This window comes from Falco biarmicus, chromosome 6, assembly GCF_023638135.1.
Source record: "Falco biarmicus isolate bFalBia1 chromosome 6, bFalBia1.pri, whole genome shotgun sequence".
NCBI lineage: Eukaryota > Metazoa > Chordata > Aves > Falconiformes > Falconidae > Falco > Falco biarmicus.
The window spans coordinates 41175874-41197869 of record NC_079293.1 but is presented as its reverse complement, the minus strand read 5'-3'; the positions used below and the strand labels follow the sequence as shown (position 1 = coordinate 41197869).

The 21996-nt window shown below is 35.9% G+C and overlaps 1 protein-coding gene across 1 annotated transcript in view; it reads right to left on the bottom strand.

The window, feature by feature from the left end:
• Positions 1-21996, bottom strand: part of PRKN (parkin RBR E3 ubiquitin protein ligase) — a 767906-nt gene that overhangs the window by 501789 nt on the left and 244121 nt on the right. The window contains exon 3 of the mRNA XM_056343712.1: positions 11555-11795. Coding sequence (XP_056199687.1) covers positions 11555-11795 — 241 coding nt within the window. The remainder of the gene's footprint in view (positions 1-11554; positions 11796-21996) is intronic.

Below are 21996 nucleotides of genomic sequence, written 5' to 3'. Positions count from 1 at the left end.
ATGTGTTATTCAATGAAGGATCATAACAGTGTAGGAAAAATCAAGACATTATATCTGCATCTTCAGTACTTAGCTCAGATTCCTGATCTGCTATGTATCTGTGCAGGAGGTAATCAACCCTGTAGTTCTGCCATATTTATAATATATTCATAAGCTATTCAGACAGAGAAAGAGATTTCAGTACCTGGACTCTGTGGGACTACAGGAGAACAGGGATAGTAAGATGAAATATGCAAGAGATCAAGGAGAAATAGCAGAATGAAAACTATTGGTACAGATGGCAGTATTTAACAAAGATGGTTTATTTTTCTACGTATTTCTGGTCAAACACAGATCTCGTTGCCTGGATGGCAGAAATAAGATATATTTGTTCACATCTATACTTCTAGATTTAGCATACTTGAAAAATCTCCATTAAAGGTTAGAAGACAGAATGTGGAGGACAGGTAACACTTCTGTTTGAAACATATTTTTTTCAATCTCCAACTTAATATTTCACTATGGTTAAAGTTATAAGGCATAGTAATGATGATGATGATGATGATGATGATGATAATAGATATTGCTCAAGATGAGTCAAAAATTACCTCAGCTATGGCCATCATTATGATCCTAACAAGTTAATCTCTGTGGACAATGTTATGGGGTTTAGAAAACAGGACAAGAAGATCTATAGTTATTCACCACAGATTAGGTAACACGAGGTATAAAAGTACAATATCCATAATCATTAATCTGCATCAAATCTTGAATTTAGATCTTGATCTTCTACAGCTGAAGACAGTGGAGATTTTGCTATGTCTCTCATTATTATTACCATAAACACAACATTCTTTTCAAGAGAACTAAAATCCACTTGGGGAAAGTCCCTGATAATTTAATTAAAGTCTTCATCTGGCCATATCTAAAGTTCAGACTTTGTTCTAAACACTGCTGATGTTTGATTCAGCTAATTCAAAAGTGATTTGTGAAGGCAGAAAAGAGTAGCAGTAGATAAAAACTCAGTTGCCAAGTGTTATAGCTTTAAACCAGAAACCAACAAGTTGTTGACAGCTGGTTTTCTTCCAGTAATATATACTATTTATTGTGCTATATAGTATAGTAATATATACTATTTATTATGACAAAGCTAAGGAGAAAATTGTGGTGAACTAAAGGAGGGACTTGGTCTCCAGGTATTTTGGTTGCTTAAGTTAACTTTTGAACTTTGTTACAACTTTAGTTAAGCCATCTTCGTAGCAAGTATGCAATAAAATAATGTCAGCCAGCACTGGAAACCAGGATACCAGGATTTATCATAAAATCCTTGACAAGTAGTGCAGTGTTTCATGAAGCTGAACACCAATGAGTACAGTACATAGTGAACAGGCTCAACCTGGAGCATGATACCTAGCTCTTCCCTCCCCCTGCACCTGAAGTCCCCATCCCCACATCCATGTTTCTGTCTTTTTCTCACTCCCTGTCTTTTGACATGTAAATGTCAAGATCCACAGACCTGTCTGTTACATCACTGGGGCATCACAGAATCTTGGAAAGAGTGCTGGTGCTCAGAAAATGTGTTGGCTTTCAGGGTCCCCTGGGATACTTTACTCCAGTAGGCAGCTGTCACCTTTGATTTTTCAATCTTTGCTTTCCTGTGTGGGAGGGTAGTTAAGATATATGAACACACACACAAACACACACACACACACAAATATATTTAAAAAAATAAAAATACATATATATGTATACAACACACACTAGATGGGTTTGTATTTTAAGTGGAAATTTAGTTACAGATATTTTATTCCAGGAATGCATAAATAGTTGCAGGTAGATATACTGTCAAAATTAAATCTGAAGCATTCACCTGTAAATACTAGTTATGGCAGCGGTAGATATGACTGCTAAATCAGAATCTGGTATGTTCTCAAGGTCAAAAACCTAAGACTGAATACCCACGTTGATGCCGACAGTACAGATAAGCTTGTAAGATACAGTTTCAGGTGTATCAGTGAATACAAAAATTCATGGGTTTTTGAGCTACCATTCAAAAATGTAGGTTCAGAATCTTAAGGTTAACCATTGAATAGGGACTTCCAGACCCTGGATACCTCACGAAGGAAACTGTGATTCTGACATAGCAGCTGTACAAAAAAAATGTGCCTCAGCACATACAATCCAGCTCAGAATTTTTCCCGTTTCACTTGAAGGCTACTGTATCATTCTGTCTCATAAGTGAAACGCAGGTCAAGAAAGACATTTTCTTCATTTATTTTCCTTTCAATTTAGTAATTTTATCACAAACGCTGTAAAACTACCTAAGTTCAGCTTTCTACCCAGTGCCAATAGATTCCAAACTATCAACATTTCAGAAGCTCATAGCAAATATTTAATGATTACAAAGGATAGTAGTTGTTTGCACAGCATGGATCTTCATTCTGTTACAAATGGACAAAATTTGTTGCTGGGCATAATGCAGGCAACATTGTCTCAGGAAGAATGTGCAAGAATGAGAGAGCTTTAAGGAAAAGGTTCAATGCACTTCAGAGCTGGAGAAAAAACCCTGCACTGAAGGATTTCTGGAAATCCACATAAAGCTGATACAGATCCTCAGTTCTTATGGTTAGATAATTTCTAAAAGAAAGAAAGAAACAAACAAAAAGACAAAAAAAAACCCCAAAACACCCAGAGGCACAAAAGACAAACAAAACAACTGAAATATTTCCCAGTTGCCTCTAAAGAGAAACTTGAATGGACATAAAGGCCACTGCCTTGGTATCTCTAACAATAGTCACCCAGGTAGCAATGACAATGTGAAACCTTCACCGAAATAAAGCTGATGGCAAAGACTGTTGGAACAGCATAGCAAGAGCAGGCACTGTCTTTAAATCTGCTTTTCTATGAACGTAAATTAGATCTTTTGAGTTGACTGTCTATTTTTCTACCACAACTGTTGCTTTCTTAAAAAAATAGAAAACCAAAACCACCAGAGGACCTGTCTTCCCCTGCCAAGTGCAACGATCTTTTTCTTTCACAGAAGTTCAAATTTAGTCCCATTGAAGCTATTTGTCTTTATAGAGAGCAGGACGTATTTTGTATGGCTATTTTTTATCTTCTAGTATCAAATGAATTTATTAAACTATCTGTTCCATGTAATTACTTTCTGTAGATCCAGCCTTTCTAATAGGTCTGTTCTCCCAATGTCCTTGCTGTGTGCACAGAACTCTCAATGATATTAATGAATCTTAAGCACGTGATCTGAACAAAGACTATGTCTCATGTCATTTCGAGTGGTAAGAGTTCACAACAGAGACCATGTAGTGCAAGCACTAAATGCACAGTAGTGGCAACTACTGGTTTTTAAACGAACTTTAAACAAAGCATTCTCCTTATTTGTGCCTCATAATTGGACTCTTCTTGTTAAAAAAAAAAAATAAAAAAAACCACCCTACATCTCTGTTGTCATGTTTTTAGACATAAGAAGTGTTTCCTAAGTGTTACTTTCCTATTTTTCCCAGTGGCATCAGTAATTAATTCATGTAAACAATCATTTTAGAAAACATAACATGTATAGTTTTATTTAATCAACACAGAACATTTTCCACCTACAAATGCCACCTCCAGCTGGTGGCATAGATGCGAGTGACGCGTTTTCAGGAGAAACTCCATCCATGCTGTCTCCTATGAACAACCAAAATTCCAAGGACACAATAATGTTCCCACCCCCTGACACAGGGAAGTTAGCAAATGGCACTGGCTTCAATTAACAGGAAAGGGCCTTTAAAAACAATAATTAGACATGTTCATGAGAGATAATTGTGTCATGTAAAGATGAGCATTCCCAGAAGTGCTTTTGGCTCTATTAGAGCAGAACATTTCTTCTCTTAAATGAATTTCACAGACATGCAAGGTGTGGGAAAACGGCACCATTCTCATCAGTGTTAAAAGCATATGATATGAATGAGGTCTCCAGCATGGCACTGACTGCAATAAATTACTGAGTGTGTGTTCTGTTTTCTGAAATGGGCTCAATTTATCATTTTATTGAAAAGGTTCCATTATGCTAATGTCTTATAAAACCACTTTTTGCTGTTGCTGGAAGGTGAAGAGGGGATATCAGTTTTTATATATAGAACTTGGAAGTATTGCAGCAGTGAGTTGACAAGGGTTAATAATCCTAACAGAAGATACAATATATGCATAAGCAATCTTCCAAGGACTTTGTAATGACAAATTTTCACAACCCTACTGGAAACAGAACAACCAAAATATTTTTCTGAACTGTTAAAAAAAAAATAAATTGACAGGATTAGCAATAGTTAATTGCTGGGCTGACTGCTCTCCCTCTGTTCTCCAATTAACCCTTGAATTGAAACTACAGACTGTTTAGGAAGTGCTATTTCAATGAAGGTCAGATTAGAGAATGCCATTATCGTTCTTGTCAACTCATCCAGACAGCAGACATAAAGGATAATCAGAAACAAGTGATTACTTGTGAAAAGCAATACTCCTTCTCTAAATATAACATTATATATTAAGAAAGCTTCTTGTTCTTTTGATGCATTGTATACAGAACAGGTAACTATTAAAAAAGAGAACTAGATTTAGATAGACAATTGGTTTGATCTTGTATAAAAGCTTTTTTTGTGGTTGAGATGTGACTTGTATCCAGAAACCCGCTTTTTTGCTGTGCATCAAGAAATATTGCTTCAGAAATATTACTATATTATTAATACCTTTTAACGGGAAGCATTGTCTTATGGACATGCCTTCCTTTACCTCTAAACATACAACTCATACAGCATAATTCAAGAAGCCACAGCAATTAATCAAGAGGGACAATTTAAAATATACTGACATAAACATGCTGTCCAGGGAGATGGCTGAGTCACCATCCCTGGAGGTATTTGAAAGACTGTAGATGTGGCACTTAGGGTTTAGTAGTGGCCATGGCAGTGCCAGGTTAACAGTTGGACTCAATCACCTTAAGCATATTTTCAAATCTAAATGATTCTATGATTCTATGATTGCAATATATTTTGGTAGTTGAAAACAAGTAAGTGGAGCTACAGCACTGTGACCATTATCTCAATGGATCATTGTTGGGGTCTGCAGCAGGTCTGTAGGTGAGTTAGTTGACTTTGAAGACTTAGTTGTGTACCTTTAAGACAGCCACACAAATGTCAAGCATGTAAAATAGGACGTGAAAACCTGGAACTTTAAACCACAGCATACACAGCAACAGCAAATAGCAAGCAAGAAGAAGACAAAGCCTATCAGCATCTGATACTGTACTATCTGATACATGTACTATCTAAGATATATAAGCAATATGTAAAAACAATAAACAGCCACTTTGTCTGAACCTAGCCATGCAGATAGAGTGTTTTTGAGTCCGTCTCAACTTGCTTTGATGATCACCACAGATCACCAAAACCCTTCTTGATCTCAGAGCTTCAAACATGAATCACAGTTCAAGAGCTCCTGCTACACAAAATTTACCAAACAGCTTGGAAACTCTTTTACAACTTTTAAGTAGCTTTCATTCAACACACAGGAAATATTTAGCAGAATTGATTTAAAATTAAATGTAATTTCACTGTATCATATAACAATGTTATTGTCATACTCTTCTCTTTCACATACACACACTCAAAATATGGTTACTTCTGGAAAACATATTTTACCATTGTGATGACCTAGTTGGGCACGACATGTAAGCATTTGCATAAAGTATGTGAACAATGTGATCACCAAAGGGACAGAGATGTGTGTACACAGGTGGCATCCAAGTGAAAAAAGGTTGTAAACCAAAACAAACCAAAACAAGCATGAGGGACTGCAACTAGGCAGAACATCTTGCAGGTATGGAATACCCATGGAGGGTAACTGGTAAAACCAAGACTAACAAAACTAGTAAGGAACAGAGAGGAGATTCCTTTTTAGGATGGGGGCAAGTAGTATAAAAATATCAAACAAGAAAAGGAAAGGAGAGGAAGGAAGACAAGCTTTTACTCCAGTTTCTCTTGCAAGGAGCTTTCAGGCCTGATCAACTTGATTTCTGTGACTACAATGCATCAGTGCAACCTACATGGCATCAGCTCTGTGGTACTGTACACCCAGTAAATTTAGAATAAAAGGTCTAACAGTTAAAGAACAGTTTCGTGTATGCAATGAATGCATAGTGATAAGGATTAACAATGTGCAGGAACTAAGCAGAATTGTTAATGCAGGAATTTTGTAAAGTTTTGTTTTTAAAGTTTAAAACAGAACTGTCCATACAGTAAACTTACACAGTATATAATGAAGGCAAATGCAGCCATGCTTCCCAGAAAGCATTTGCCAAAATCACGACCAACATGTTATTCATGACTTGGTACTTTATTCTGCTCTTTTAAAAAAGTAAATTTGTACCTTCCCTTTTCTGGATGTAGATTGACTCTCCAACTGATGCTGCATTTCATATTAAAAAGTTTGTAAAATTATGCATTATAAAAAATCTGAACCAAATGTAGAATAAATCACAATGTGCGGCACAGCGCATTTTCATTTTCATTAAAAGTGGTTTAATCCTAATACAAAAGTAAACTGTCAGGGCACCAAATCCAAAAATACCATAGCAACCTAACTAGTTACTTGAACGTGTCTACTGAGACAATACATTGGTTGCATATTAAGTAATTTATTACTTTTTCTTGCACAGCAATATGAATCTTATTCAAATGACTGTCTGCCAAAAAGAACAACCATAACAACCACACAGCCACCATTAAATGGTGTACTAATATTTCAGGAAATTTAAGAAAGACCAGTGTAAGTACTCTGATAATTTTGATAACTCTGGGAAAAAGGACTTAATTACTGAATGCAAATTGCACAGAATACTGATTTCCCCCCATCAAACTACTGATTTACAATACCATGGACCTAAGGTACATTTAATTAATTAATTAATGTTATAATTAATCCACAAATGATTTGTACAGATGCCAAGGGGAAAAAAATCTTTATACTGATTAATTTCCCATGTAAAGTTGTACCTAAATGACCAGAGATTATTTTTAAGAATCCTTTTTCTCTTTTCTAAGGGAATAGCAAATTCTTAGATATTTGATACTGGGAGACAGCAAAGCAAAATTAGGTCATGGGAAAATAAGTTCATTGTCTTAGTTTCGTCTGGTACAGTTGCTGAACACAGAGCTTCATGCTCAGTATAAACAGGGACGTTCTTGCTGTGCTGGAGGCCACTTTGGATGGATCAGTGCTCATGTTTCGATGGCACGCTCAAAAAGGGCGTAAGAAAAAACTGCAGTTGTACTCAGCTTGGTACTGGGTAGGGGTACTCAGCCTAACACGACATTTAAATGCCAAAGCAGAGATGTACACCATGCCACTGCCTGATCTAGAACTAATCTGACAAAGTTTTATAAGGTTGTGAAGTAACTTTAAAATACTTCAGGAGCTTAGACTACTTATTTACTTCAAACAAACATGACACAAAAATTCTTATCCTTTTAGTATTTTTGATTAAAAGAATCATAATAAAATGTAATACCAATTACAGAGCACAGGAATTTTCACACACTATCAACAGAATACTATTCAAAAAGTATTCAGTGTCAGCAATATCCACAGTTTATTTATTCAGGGTTTTCTTATTCATCAGAGTTTATCTCGGATGTATGCACAGTTCTGACCATCCAAACCCTAAATTGTGGCTTTCCCTTCTAAAATTTTTTGCCTTTCATACATCAAACTTTTACATAGACTCAGCTTATCACTTTATGCTTTTAAGCACTGACAATACAGAAGTTTTGTTAATGAGAGTCTTACCTGCCCTAGCTCATGTGTTATTTGGAAGGACAGGAGGTCTTAACATATATTAGGTTTTGTTAAAGCATTTCCTAAGTAGGTAGAAAAGAATCGATCCCTCTTTTTACTAGATTTTACATCTTCGCACACTTAAGTCAATATATACCAGTACCTTACTTACTCTTCTGTGAAAAGAAGATCATGGAAATATTTATTTTTAAATGGCCAAATATAGAGAATTCTCATAAGCCAGGATAACTTGTAAAATCTGTATGGTATTTATATTTGCTGTCTTTCAGTTTCTAGACAATGAAAGCTTAAAGCCCAACATGGCTTGTAAGATCTAAGGCTTCTCTCTTAGCAACTTTCCACTCCCATGAATGACACATTATTCAAACATATATAAGCCCGTTATGACCTGCACTTTTGCAGGATTCTTGTGACTCCTGAACCTTTCAACAGCTTTTTTGGCACTTTCTTGAAGTTTAGACATCAAAATGGTGCATTATATTCCAGTTTTAGTTATGCAAGTATCAAAAGCAGAAGAAAAAACATACTCCCCACTCGGTTTCCTGTTTGCACTTCCAAGGATCATACTAGCTTTCTTGGACATAGTATCATGATGCACTTCCATATTCAGTTGATAAGCCATACAAACCCTTATGGTTTTCAGATGCACCATTTCTCAGGCCAAAATTATTTCACCTTGTACACGTATTTACTGACATGCAACCATTATGGTAAATAGTTTATTTGCCTACATCTTGTTTGTCAAAGCATTTTGTCCCAGATATTGCACAGATGGTAAATTAGGTGGGGGTGAGCTAAGATGGAAGTCCTATGCTGAGACTTTTTCACATGCTGATTAGAAATCATGCAAGGTGTTATTTAGCAGGCAGATAAAATGCATTTCTATTACCTTTGCCTGCGAAGAGATGAAACCTGGAAATTTTTGATGCAGAATATCTGGACGCATTTTAGTATTTTTCAGCCTGTTAGTGACTGTCAAGCTCCTGAACTTCTCACGGGCAAACATGCATTGTACATTAAAAGCACAATGTAAGAAAGATGGTTCTCCAGACCAGTCAAGAGTTGCTTTTATTACTCATCACTAAAGTGAAGGTGAGCTGGGAGGATTATGACCTGTTATGCTCTTCTGCAAGGAGCAAATAACACCCCTGTGTGAAGAGAGGATGAGGATGCCAGGCTATAAGCGATTTTGTCTGATCAAGTACAGCCGTTTATACTACTTATTACTTATACAACAGCAGTACAATATAACAGAAGTTGTCTCTTTCCCAGATTGCCTGCTAACATTCTACAGTTTGACCTCCAAGCTTTCAAGTCAGTACTTCAAAAAAATTACTTTTACAGTCAAAAAGTTTGCATGAAAAAGTTACCACAAACATTTCCCCTCAGAATTCAAAGGAGGGCAAATAAAAAAAAAGCAGGGCAGGCACATAGGGTCAGGATCCTGTGGTAACAAACAGAAATAATCTAGGGTTCAGAAAGAGATGAAGTCTCTTAGTGTTTACTGCTACAATTATGGAATAGCTGTGTAGCATGTTAGAGTAAACAATAATCAATGAATTAATCCTCTGCCTCTAAATTGTAAGTTTAAATTTGTGCTCTACTTGTTGCATGGGATCTCTCACACACACAAAAAATTTTATACTTGTTTCAACTGTATAGGTTTCTACTGTATACTGATCACCACCATCCACCTTCTAAGGCAACAGCTTGATAAATACAGTTTCAAGCAGCAATGGTGGCATATGCAGACTTCAGCCACTCATTCCCACTACATTACTCATTTCAGCTATGCCAAAGAAAATCATCACTACACAATAAAGTTGATAAGTTGATTGGAAAACTGATCTCTGGATTTATGGATTAATCTTTCTCTTTTTTTGTGTGCGCGTGTTGTTTGTTCTTTTGGGTTGTGTTTTTTTTGCTAGCTGGATAACTTTTAACCCAGACCACCTACTCCTTAGTTCAGTGAATTATGTGAACTACAAATTAATGCACCCCGAATCCTAACAACAGAAACAGCAAAGTCATCATATAGCACATTAGTGGTGGGGCTGAACAGAAACAAAAGGACAAGTTTTCATAGTGAGAGTCAAAGCAAGCCAAGGAGAAGATAACATGTTCTTAAAAAGTACTTGTTACTAACATCCTTCCAGGCAGAGCTGTTCTTCTGTTTGTTTTTTTTTTCCTTATGGTAAAAAAAATCTGTTTAACTTAATCACAGATAAACTAGTCAGCATATATTCTCAGTACTTTTTCCGCAGTTATTCTGCCATGAAAATATTTGCTGCAATAGAAGATACCTGTCGGTTAGTACTTGGCTTCGCAGAGTTTGTAGTCTCTGGAAGATACACCACATGACAAGTTTTAAAAGGCATTACACATATATAAATCATTCTGTAAAGGCAAGAACAACTACTAAAGTCCTGTAGATATCACGTACAGTAGTGAAAAAATAAATAAGAAGCAGCTTTAAAAAGCTCACCCATTGCCTTGCTTTTGACAGTAAACCCAGACTGAAACCCTGTCCCTATTTTACCAGATTTAAATCACCACGCGCCCCTCTTATCTCATTTTTCATTCAGATTGGGAGATGTGGATCATTAGGCTGGGTACTAATTTGTTCCTAAACTGCACTCATTCATCATTAGTTGGCAGTGAGAGGTTGATCAAGTCAGTTGTGGAATACTTCTGTGACCCTCCCACGAATTGTATATTTTCTGCATGAGTTACTTAAGAAATTATCTAGAAGTTACTTGAACAATTTTAGTAGCCATTTTGTTAAGCATGATGATTTCTGTGGTCAGGTTAGTCACTGAGGTATCTGACATATTCACAAACCATCTTCTTTACTCTGAACTTACGTGTTTGATATTCTCTTCTGTCTTGTGTATAAAGGGTACTTGTGTACTGCTTCTTCTAAGAAGACATCTCTGATGGCCATTATGATAATGGTATTGGACAAATGGTGCCTCTTCATTGGGGACAAGCAGAGTTGTCAGTAAGGGTAAGCTAGGCTGTATGTGAGGAGGGGGTTACTGTGAGAAGAATAATGTAACAGCAAAAAGATTCTTATATTTCCTTCTGGCTTGAGCTGCTCTCTCATGAACAATTCTAAATACTACTGCACAACCCATTTGCAGTAACTTGTTTCTCAGACTGTTTTTCATGATGAAGACAAGATATTCTCAGTAATAATTTGGTGGATGAAGAACTACTGAAATACATAGCATGAATCACCATCATATTTTGTGCTAGCTATGTTTTTTATAAATAATGTCTATTGTATAGAAATATTTTTTTTAAAAATGTATGGGCATGAAAACATTATAACAGATTGGGAATGAGACACATTTGCAATGCATAAGCTGCCCAGCATTCTAGTTAAGGAAACTTCTGTAATGGAAATTTTACGGACTATTTTTTGCCTACTTGTAGACCTCTCAGGTTTTTGCCAGCTTGTAATAATTTGTAAAAATATTAGCATAATACAAGTTAGAGAGAAGAACAACACAAGAAATCACTCTGTTTATCCACAAAGCAAAATTATTTTGCTACAAGACACATCAGATACATATCTCTTCTTAATATTGTTGTATTTTTTGTTTAATCACTAGAAGTAACCGTATGTTGTTAGTTTTTTTCCTGCGGTATAGAACTGATCACACTAAGAAAGAATTAGACAAACATTCAGGTCTGTGTATTGAAATGTACCAACTCAGTGATTTACCTGATTTTCCAGAGGGAAGAGAAATCCTGGGTTTTGTAGTATCCAGAATAACAGCCAGTCCTGCAGAGAATGATGGTAGGATGCTGGTACTGAGATCTACGCGAGTTAGACTTTCAGGTTCTCTTTCCCAGGTTTTTAGGACACCTCCAGCACAGTTATCTTCTGTCTCATCTTTGCTCTGACTGTTCTTCTGTGGACTCTGAACAATATGAACAATACTCTGCTGGGCCAGGTCACAGTTCTGCAACACAAAACCAAAATCCCAATGAAGAAATAATTGTGACATAAGGGACAAAATCCTTCTTTTATCCAATTTGTTATTTGTTAAATGATCTCCAAGCCATTTTGTGTAGAATTTCAGTGTGTGGTAATGGAGTTTAAAGCAAAGTGACAAGAGTAAATTGCTGGAATTAGGATTACTTGCATTGGCAAAAGGGTCACAACACTTACAAATTCTAAACATTTAACAAGGAAATGGTGGCCCAGAGCCAACAGCTCTAAATAGGTCTGGTTTATTGGCACAAAGGAAAAACTCCAGAGGGAGCACTACTAAATCAAGTGCTAAGAATATTCAATACCTAATATGCATTTACACATATAATGCTGATACACACTCTTCATGGAGCAATTTAAGGTCAAATTTGACAATCACAGAGAGTTCATGAGCAAGCTACTCCCACATATAACAAATAGAAGATTGATACTTATTTCTTGTCCCTAATTTATTTTTCAATCTAAATCTGGCTTTAGATGTAGACTCAGTATAGTTTCCCATTCTTTCCAAAGATGACTTTGAACTGTTGACTTCAAAATTAGAGAAAGCCTGTGGAAGATCTCACAACTGCCACAGGCTTTGCTGGTAGAAGAAAAAGGTTGCTACCCATTTTAGCCCGAGGTGTCACACATCTATACTTCCTCTTCCTTATTTTTCATCAGAGGTGATTCTTAGACAGTCTTTCCAGATCTTGTGTCTTAGAAAAAAGCAAATTGAATAAGGATCTTATGAAAGGTTTACCCATGACAAATCAGAACAGAATTCACATTTCGTTCAGCATTTTCTTAATACAGAAGAGGAAAGCAAATCATTAACTCAGAAATAGAAATTACAGAGATTTTAGATGACCTTCCAGTAATGAAGGACTTTCAAGGAAGACTTATATTGTTATTTCCACAGCACACCCTGCAACAAAAAATGATTCTTTTTTGGGTGATACCTCCTGGACATCCACACCTAGTTCTCCTGTGCCATGAATGAACCATGTACAAACATCAACATACACACAAAGAAGTTTGAATTTCCCTCAAGAAAACAATTATCTAACTCTTTGCAGTATCATTAGGTTGGCCATGTCTGCCCTGAAATGCTAAGACAGACTGCTGATAACATTTGGGAGGAACAGATAGTTCAGAAGTATTTGTCTCAGTATCTACACAATATTAAAAAAAAATAGTTTGTATTTTCAATTATTTCATGCACTTTTAATTTCAAAAGATTTTCTGATGATATTTTAGTGTTGTTTATACCCTTGTCATTATCCCACCCTCTTCTACAACTTTTTCTCCTCTAGTCTCATTTCCATGTAGTGGTTTTCCTTCATTCACTTACATTATTCTTAGTACTTCCCCCTCAATACTTTAGTTCTTATGTAGTGCAGTTCTAAAAGACAAAAATCTGTTAGTTTGTTGAGGTTTTTTACATTGAATTTTTAATGACACACTGTCTCCTTAGTGAAGCTGTAACCAGCCAGCAGAGATTTACCAGAGCAAGGACACTGCAGTCTTACTATTCAAAGCAGTTACTAGATTTCAGATTTTAAAAATTATTTTAACATTAAAGGTCTCCTTTTTTTTGTAAAACTTGTTGTCCATAACATTTTAACAAGATTCATTAAATAGCTTAATAATTTTATTCTTTAACAAAAATCCAAAACACATCTGTCACTCTAAAACTCCTCTAAGAATACTGCATAACATTAAAGAACGTAATAACCTAAGAGAAATTAATAATGAAATCAATAACCTAGGCAAATGAGGAGCTCAAAAGTGATTTGCTCAGTTACAGTTAGAATTGCGAAGGGGAACAGGTTTATATGTAAAAACTCACAACCTTGGAAATCCCTAATCAACTGTCAATCAGTCAAACCATGTTTTAATGAGCATCCCTTCTGGCAGTTTTGCTTGCTTAAGTAGCCCCTTTCCTACCTTGTATTTTTTCTCACCATCTACTATTCTTCTTAGTTTCTTTCTTTATAAAGTTTGCATCAGTTCTCTGATTCAGTTCACAACTCGATTCTGTGCTAAAGTCACACTGAGGGTATCGTGCAGGAGAAAAAGAGGGATTGCAAGGGATGCTTAAATCAAACAAAATATCCCCACAAAACCACAACCTTTTTCAGCCACTCTTACTTGATCTTGAATGCTGTCCACATTTAGATTCATGGTTTAAATCAAATGATCTTTTAAAAGTATAGGTTCCTTTCAAGTTCTTTTTTTCATGCTGGAGGATATGTGTTTGGCTTAGAAACAAAGGAAGGGATGACACAACAGACTGTCATCTTACCTGCTGTTCTCCTCAATAAAGTCAAGAACCACATACTTCAAAATAAGATGTAAAAATTGCACTTTGGTCCATTATAAATCCATACAACCCTAGCAATAGCATATTCCTGTGTTTCGTTTAATGAAAGTTCTCATTTTTAAAAGGGCAGGTGAACATGTATCTTAGCTTTCTTGAATCTCTTCATCAAAAACAAGAACAAACTTTGGAACATTGAACATCAGTACTTATGATGATAGTATAGGTCATAGACACAGGAAAGCTTAATTAGCAGATTCCAGGATAAATTTTCAAAGGTAGCAGCTAGGAAAAACAAACAACATCATTTGTTTTGTACACCAAGTATATTTGATCTGGAAGTCACTGAGCAGCAATAAACATGGAGTCCCAAATCGTCAGTTTTGTAACGTTGTTTCTGACTACATTAGATTTGAATTTAGTTTGTGTTTAAAGGAGGAAATTCTCAATCTTTGGGGGAAAAAAAAAAAAAAAAAAAAAAAAAAAAGAGTGAGAAGACAGCAGAAAGCAAAGAAGAAAAGAAAAAAAAAAAAACCGAAGAGGTTTGTGATCGTATCTTATTTGTGAAGAGACCTGGATGAGAGTATCACCAAGCAGTTTCCCAGAATTAGGGTGATAAATGTTTTATAGCAGACTACATTTCATAGATGGCTAGGACTGCAGCTTTTTTCTCTGAGAAATGAGGTAGAATTCAAACTATTTTTGTAAATGTTTAGGTTTTGCCTGAGGTTACTAATGTAACACAAATCTAAGATACAATTGTTTATGTCAATGTCACTTTCATTTTCCTCATGCATTTGTTTTACTCCTCAGGAAAAATTTCTTTTGAGAATATCTATTATTAATGATTCTAGAGATATTGTCTTATCTGTTGATCCAAATTAATGCCTGTGATCCATATTCCAAAGGGAAATACTGCAAGTGTACATATTGTAGATTATGAAGTATCTCCTTGCACTAGAGCAAAGGGAGCTGGGAAGATCCAGAAGTGATGAAAGTAAGTATTAAGGACTGGTTCTTTAGAGAGATTGGGTTTTGGCCAACTTGGAAAAATGAATTCATAGCAGATTATTTTTTTTTTTCATTCAAACCTATTGTTTTCATATTTTTTCCTGAATTCTCAAGTTGAATTTCAAAAGGCTGAATCAGCACATTCTGAGTGATTAATGCAACACCCTTTGGTGCTGTCAGCTGTGAGTTAACTAGAAGATCACTTCAGGAAACTGAGTTAAATTATGAAGAGGGAAAGCATGACTGTGTTCCAGTAACTCTGAAACCCTCTATTCTGACAGATTTCTGCTTGCTATCTTCTTGACAACATATTTGGATAGTAACATCAATACTGAAAGTGTTCTCCATATAGCAAATACATATCCCACTAGAGAAGTCATATTATATTTTCTGAAGTGCAATACACTTTATTTTTGAAATGTTTTATTGAAAGAAACACTAGAGTAGAGAATAGTTTCAATTCAGAACTTTGGATATGAATGTAAAAAAGCTAATTTGTGGTGTTTTGTCTTGAAAAGGAATTTGAAATATTTTCATTTTGTCTTAAACACCAGTTTGGTTTTTTTAGGTGTTAGAGTTTTTTTTTATTGCCTACAAAACTCAAAAAGCAATTCTTCATACTCCACCACCTAAGATCCAGTTCAAACTTTTCGTATTATCTGGAAAGGCACATCTTTGCCCATGAATCCCTGGGGGCTATAGAGTGAAAACAATAACAGTTTGCCTAATTGCTGCCTATTTAGATTAAGCAGATAATAGACTGCCTGATGCCACTCAGTAAGAGAATCACACAAGGTAAATGCTCAATAAAAGGTATTTTAAACTTCTAGGAATGATCAACAAGAATCAAAATGTTGTCATTCCAGTTAGTTTTTTTCTTACCTGTGCTGCATTTCAATATCAGATGGGAAAACACAGGGAACATTTTTGTTCATTAATCTGCAGAATGACTGAAACAATAAAAAAGCTCCCCAGAGTACCTACAGCACAATACATCTCTTGAAACCAATAGGACCCATGTAAAAGTGCAAAGGACACACCAACTTTATTGGAAAAATATTTTTCCATGGATAAAATGTGTAAAAAGACATTAAAGGTGACCTTCTACCTTCTAAACAGGAAAAAAAAAAAAAAAAAAAAGGCATATGAAGTTCCCAGATGAGAGAAAAATAAGCCCAACAAACATCACTTTACTATTGCTGTAACCCTTTCACAACCCAAGGACAGATACCAAGTCTTAAAAGAAGCAGACATAGAAAGGAAATCAATTGGAAAAATACCACTATGTTCATTCCCTGATCACAGACCAATGACTCAAAAAAGCAAGAAGTAGAAAGCAACAACAATTTCCTTTACTGCATAGGGAGCAAAAGCTGAAATATTAATGAACTTGAAAGCAAAGACTACCTACAATAAAAAATACAGATAGAGTATTAACATTCTGTTGAGCCATGACGGTCTAAGAAATGGGAAGCAAGATTTGCAAGGCTTAACATTTGTTATTTAACCAGCTGATATAGAAAGAAAAACCAAATAAGCTTTTGGGCTTGGAGAGTCTTCTGCAGGTCATGGCAAGGGGAAATCTGAAGGGAAAATTAACCACTGTTAAAATAATGAAACAAATCACCATGCTGGTCTGATATTGCCACCCATTCGTGAGAAATCTGTCTGCTGAGTGGCACTGAACTAAATATTGCTCTGCATGGGGCAAGGGAAAAAGCCAGTGCACCACTGGGCCCAAGTTAGACCACTTAGCAGTTAAATTCCAGCAATCAGAAACTACTTGCTATTTTATGATGCTGGGGAATATATCTATATTTTACTTCAGTTTGCCTTTTCAGCATTTTCAGAGTTATACATTACTGTATTTGTTTAGTATTCAGAATATTATGGATGCTAAGCAACGCCTAGAAATAGAAGGAAAAATAGATCTACTATTGAAAGCAACACATATTCAAATAAATGTGATGAAAAAGCAGAAAACCCTTCACTTAGAGCAGGGGTCCTCAAACTTTTTAACCAGGGGGCCGACGCGTGGATGAAGTGGCAGGAGGTCATCTGTGGCTGCTTGGTTTCTGCCCCCCCCCATCCCCGGCGGGGGGGTGGGGGGGTGGGGGGGGCGGGGGTTCTGTAAATACCCGTGGGCCGTAGTTTGAGGACCCCTGACTTAGAGTATTTGCAGAAAACCCTTCACTTAGAGTATTTGTACACTAATTTTTAAAATCTCTAGCTAATCAGTTCTTGCAGTAGTTTAAATATTGACCGTGCCAAAGAAGTAGAATAAAATGAAAGTTAAAAAATATGCTATAAAAAAGGATCCATTGCTTTCTAAATCCAAAACCTAGCATAATTTTAAGGACCACTAGGGAAGTTCCTAAGACAGACTATTGCAGCAAATCAAGGAAGGAGTGCACAGGATTTTTCAATGCAGTAGGTAACAGCTGAAAGTAACCAGATGCAAATGGTGACATAGAATCATTACAAGTTTAACACAACCAGTGGCAAACACTGGTGGATGGGAGGCAGGCCTTTGGCATATTAAGATGTTGGAATATCATAAAATTGCCTTGGTTTAAGAGGAAATGGTACAATACATCTTCAAAACTCCTTTTAAAATAAGGATATGACATTCTTAATGTGATATGATTACTGAAACTTCTCTAATGATAGTTAATGTAGATGGATACATTAAACATGCAAATGTATTGTTTCCCAGATAAGCCACACTAATTATGGCTTCCTTGTGTTATGGGTTTTTTGTTGGTTTGTTGGGGTTTTTCACCTTCTCCTTTCCACCCCCCTTAAATTTGTATCTGTGTTTTGTATTTTATCCCATTAGCAAGTCCAGGGATAACTGAAGAGTGCCAAGTTTTGAACTATCTATTTAGGTTAAGACTAACTTTGGAAGAGTCTGAGAATTTTGTACTTGTGGACACTTAAGGAAGAGATGAATCTTGTATGAAAGTGCAGCATTTAGATGGAAGCCACTGAAGAGATATTTGACCTGTCAGTTTTCTCACCACCTGCAGCTATGTGAGGTGGCAAGGTCTTACGCTACCTCAGTGGGCATCATAAAGAACGTAGCTTTGAATTTAAGCTAATCAGAAAACTTCACAGTGAAAGGTCCTTTACAAAACAGGTACACTTGACTGGGTCATCTCACTCACAAAAGTGAGACTTCAGCTCTCGCTTTACTTTTCAGTTGCAAGTCCACTGTTGTGGAACTTTGCACCCCAAACACCAATATAAGAAACTGGTGGCAGGATTTTCATGATACTATTGACTGCAATAATCACAGAAAACAAACAGCCCAAAGCACACCTATTCCTCCAAGACATTCTCCATTCGTTGCCCTCCTGGGGAACACGAATGAAAGGCAAGTTACTAAAATTCAGTGACTCCACTGCAACTCTGAGTGGCAGGGTATCTCTGCCAATGACTCCTGGGCTGCGGATCTAAGATGGGAAAAAGTGCACAGAATGTTAAATAGGCTTCATACAAGACCTGGAAACATGATGACTGGTCATTGCTACTGATCTATTTGTCATGTTACACAAATTAAATACTCCAGAAACTGCAAAGATGCCCAGACTTTCTCCTTTTGAAAAGATATAATCACAGTCCATGATATCTATATAAAGGACAAAAATTTGGAATTACAATGTATCTGCTGAATTTTCCTGAAGGTTAGAAACTTCAGAGCCTTATGGGTAAGAAGTGAACAAAGAATGTATTTTTTCCAAGTCTTTTCAATATGGAAAATTAAGAAGTCATTATTAGGCCAAAATTATTTTTGGATTAATTCCCTCAAGTTTCTGGATAGTAACGTAAAATATTAAAAAGGTATTAATTGCAGCTACAGTTTCAATAATACACTAAAAAATGCATCTGATTGCTTCTATTAAATTAGTGACTGTGTGGTGTGTTATGGCAAGCTAACAATAGAAGAGAATAAGCAAAGGATTTCTAGGTGGATTTCATCGAGTGGTTAATTCAGGTTAGCTACCAGGTGCCTCCTAACTATGCATCATATATCAGCTCAGAATGCATGATAGTGCAGTTAGATCTCAAATTAATTAAAAAAAAATGTATGTGAACCATTTACGTGTGTGACTTGCTATATGTGAATTACATGCATAGACCTCTTCCTCATCAAAAGCTACCTCTAAGGCGATCATTATCTTTCAGTATTTCTCAAATATAAGGGTTTTTTTCCCAATAGTTTCTGGTGGGGCTGAAAAACTTGCTGCAGTTCCAATTCTCACATCCTTTAGAGTTTGCAGATCCTGGTTAGGCTGTCCAAACATACATCCCAGAGAGCAGGAGTTCATGTGTGGAAGGTAACAGACTGATTCCCAGTCACATCCTGCTCTAGAAGATGCCTCCTGAACGATGAGATTTTTGCATTCACTTGTTGCTAATGAAAACTTTTTCTCCATCACAGAAGCCTAAAGTTTGGGCTGATTCATGTGATGGGAAAAATCACTTCTGGGCCCTGAAACAAATCAAGTGAAGACAAAAAAAGGAAAAAAAGATGATGGCTAAATCGGTGTTTGAAATGTGTGCTTTAGGATTGCAACCAAAACCTAAGCCAATGTCTCTGAAAGACATTACCATTATAAAAAGGCAAAACCTTCTTCAGAGAAATCTAAAACCTGGGGATTTCTTTAAATTGGTGTTCCTAGAATGTTCAATATATCTTATTTATAAAATAGAGCTTCTGACTTTATTCTTTACTACTCTCTCTCTTCCACATGCTTATGTTGTTGTTTTTTTTTTAAGTACTGCCAGTCTTCGCAGGTAACTTACTAAAACCTCACCTTCATTGAGGCATAAGGTAATAAACTGTTTCTTGTCAAGAATTTTTCCAGTCCCACACTGAACACAATACATTCTGGACTCTTTTTAGGGACTGATAAAGTAACTCACACTGATGAATTGTAATGCCTGCAAATTTTTGTTAATTTGACACACTGAAGACTGAAATTTTCATCCTCAAATAAAACAGCATTAAAATCAAAGAAATCTTTTCATATAAAAAAGATCTAATCTGGTGTTACAGTACTGTAAGTACGGTATAGGGTTTGTCTGTTACTGTTTGATAATGGTAGAGCAAAAGGCAAGATAATTATGTTTACATAGACACGTGAAGTTTAGTGGAATCCAGGAAAGGTTCCTCCGTAACAAATCAGGACCACTTGATAACCTCTTGTAGAGAAACACCCATGTTCTGTGAGGTTGTTGCAGTCCTGATTGTGTTTTCCGATTGATAAATCAGGATTCAAGCAAGCAGTAAGCATAGGATTAATATTGGTATATATTGCTCTATATTTTCTCTCCCTGTGAGACCAAACTTTCTGAAGACCTCTGTACTCTGTCCCATATACAAGTGCCAGGTGTGATACAGGAACTCCATCTGCACCTTGTAAGGAAAGATAACCCTAAGAGTTCTGAGACATTAACTTAAACCCATAAATCTTACTCTTGCTTTGAATTTCCATGTGGAACATGATATATCCACTATGACAACTGCTTGCTACTTAGCTTCTATCAGGTACTTTTTAATGTAACGCCATACAAAAGGGATTAATCCATACACATTCAAATTAAGATTCCAGTATTTCTTAGCAAAAAGAACAATGGAAGTTGGACAGGAGGAAATAAGTAGATACAGTATGACTACAGCTCCTGGAGCTAATGGTCCTGCCCATGTAGCAGGAAGCCTTAACTAGAAAAATAAAATCCTCTGATTTATAGCATAACACAGTAGGTCATACATTAGAAAGGTTCTGCTCTGAATGATGCTCTTTAAAAGAGAAAAACAAGAATTGGAAGTTTATACTGACTAGTTCATTAATGTGTTCATAATTTGGTGGAAAGGCAAATGCATTCAAACAATAGTACTTAAACTTTCTGACACTACATCTAAAGTAAGTCAGAATTCCCTCTATTCCTTCACTTACAAATCACTTTATGATTCATTTCCATCTTTTCCACATTATAAGACACAAAACTTCAACGTTAATTTCTAGCTTAGTGGAGGGAACACAGACATCACTTTCAGTTAGGAATTCTGCCAGGTTATTATTATTGGAAACAATCAAAGACCTTAGCAATGTTATATACATATTTCCAAATGGCATTACTAATACCATGACATCATTAATATGATAACTTTCCTTAAATGTAGGCCTTGCAGCACAAATTCCTGAAAGATAAATTAATCCTTAAACTAAATAAAAATGTTTTACTGGCAACATATGAGACAGTTTGCAACATTAATATACCTGCTTAGATTATTGTTATTCCCTTTAAAACTCTGCATAACGATCTGCAAAAGGCATAGAAGGCAGCCAAACTTTTTGATATTATGTTTACAAAGCTATTAGTATCTCCACAGTGACATTATGAACATATCATGCTGTTATAAAATGGAAGAGAAATAGTCAAATGAACACTAAATTCACATGAAACTTTCTTCTCAGTAAATGAACATTTTTCCTTCTTGTAATTTCATGTGCTATGCACTAAGAACAACCTATAAAATTGCAATTTATTATGTCTGTATAGAAAGTAACAGATCAATGAAAAGTTTATAATACTAAATTAAAAATGAATACAGTTCAGTTTTTTGACTGCTTGCTTGCCTCCTAAATGCAGTTGAGTGCACCTCATTATTATTCCATCTTCTGCTCTGAACTACCTGACAGAACTTACACTCTCTAAACTTATCTCCAGCTGTAGACAGAAAATAAGAAAGCTTGTTATTTACCAAGCATGGATCATATTTTCCATTGCTCCAATTTCTTCTAAAGCCACACCAAAAAATACAAAGTAACAAGTGCATAGTGTAAAA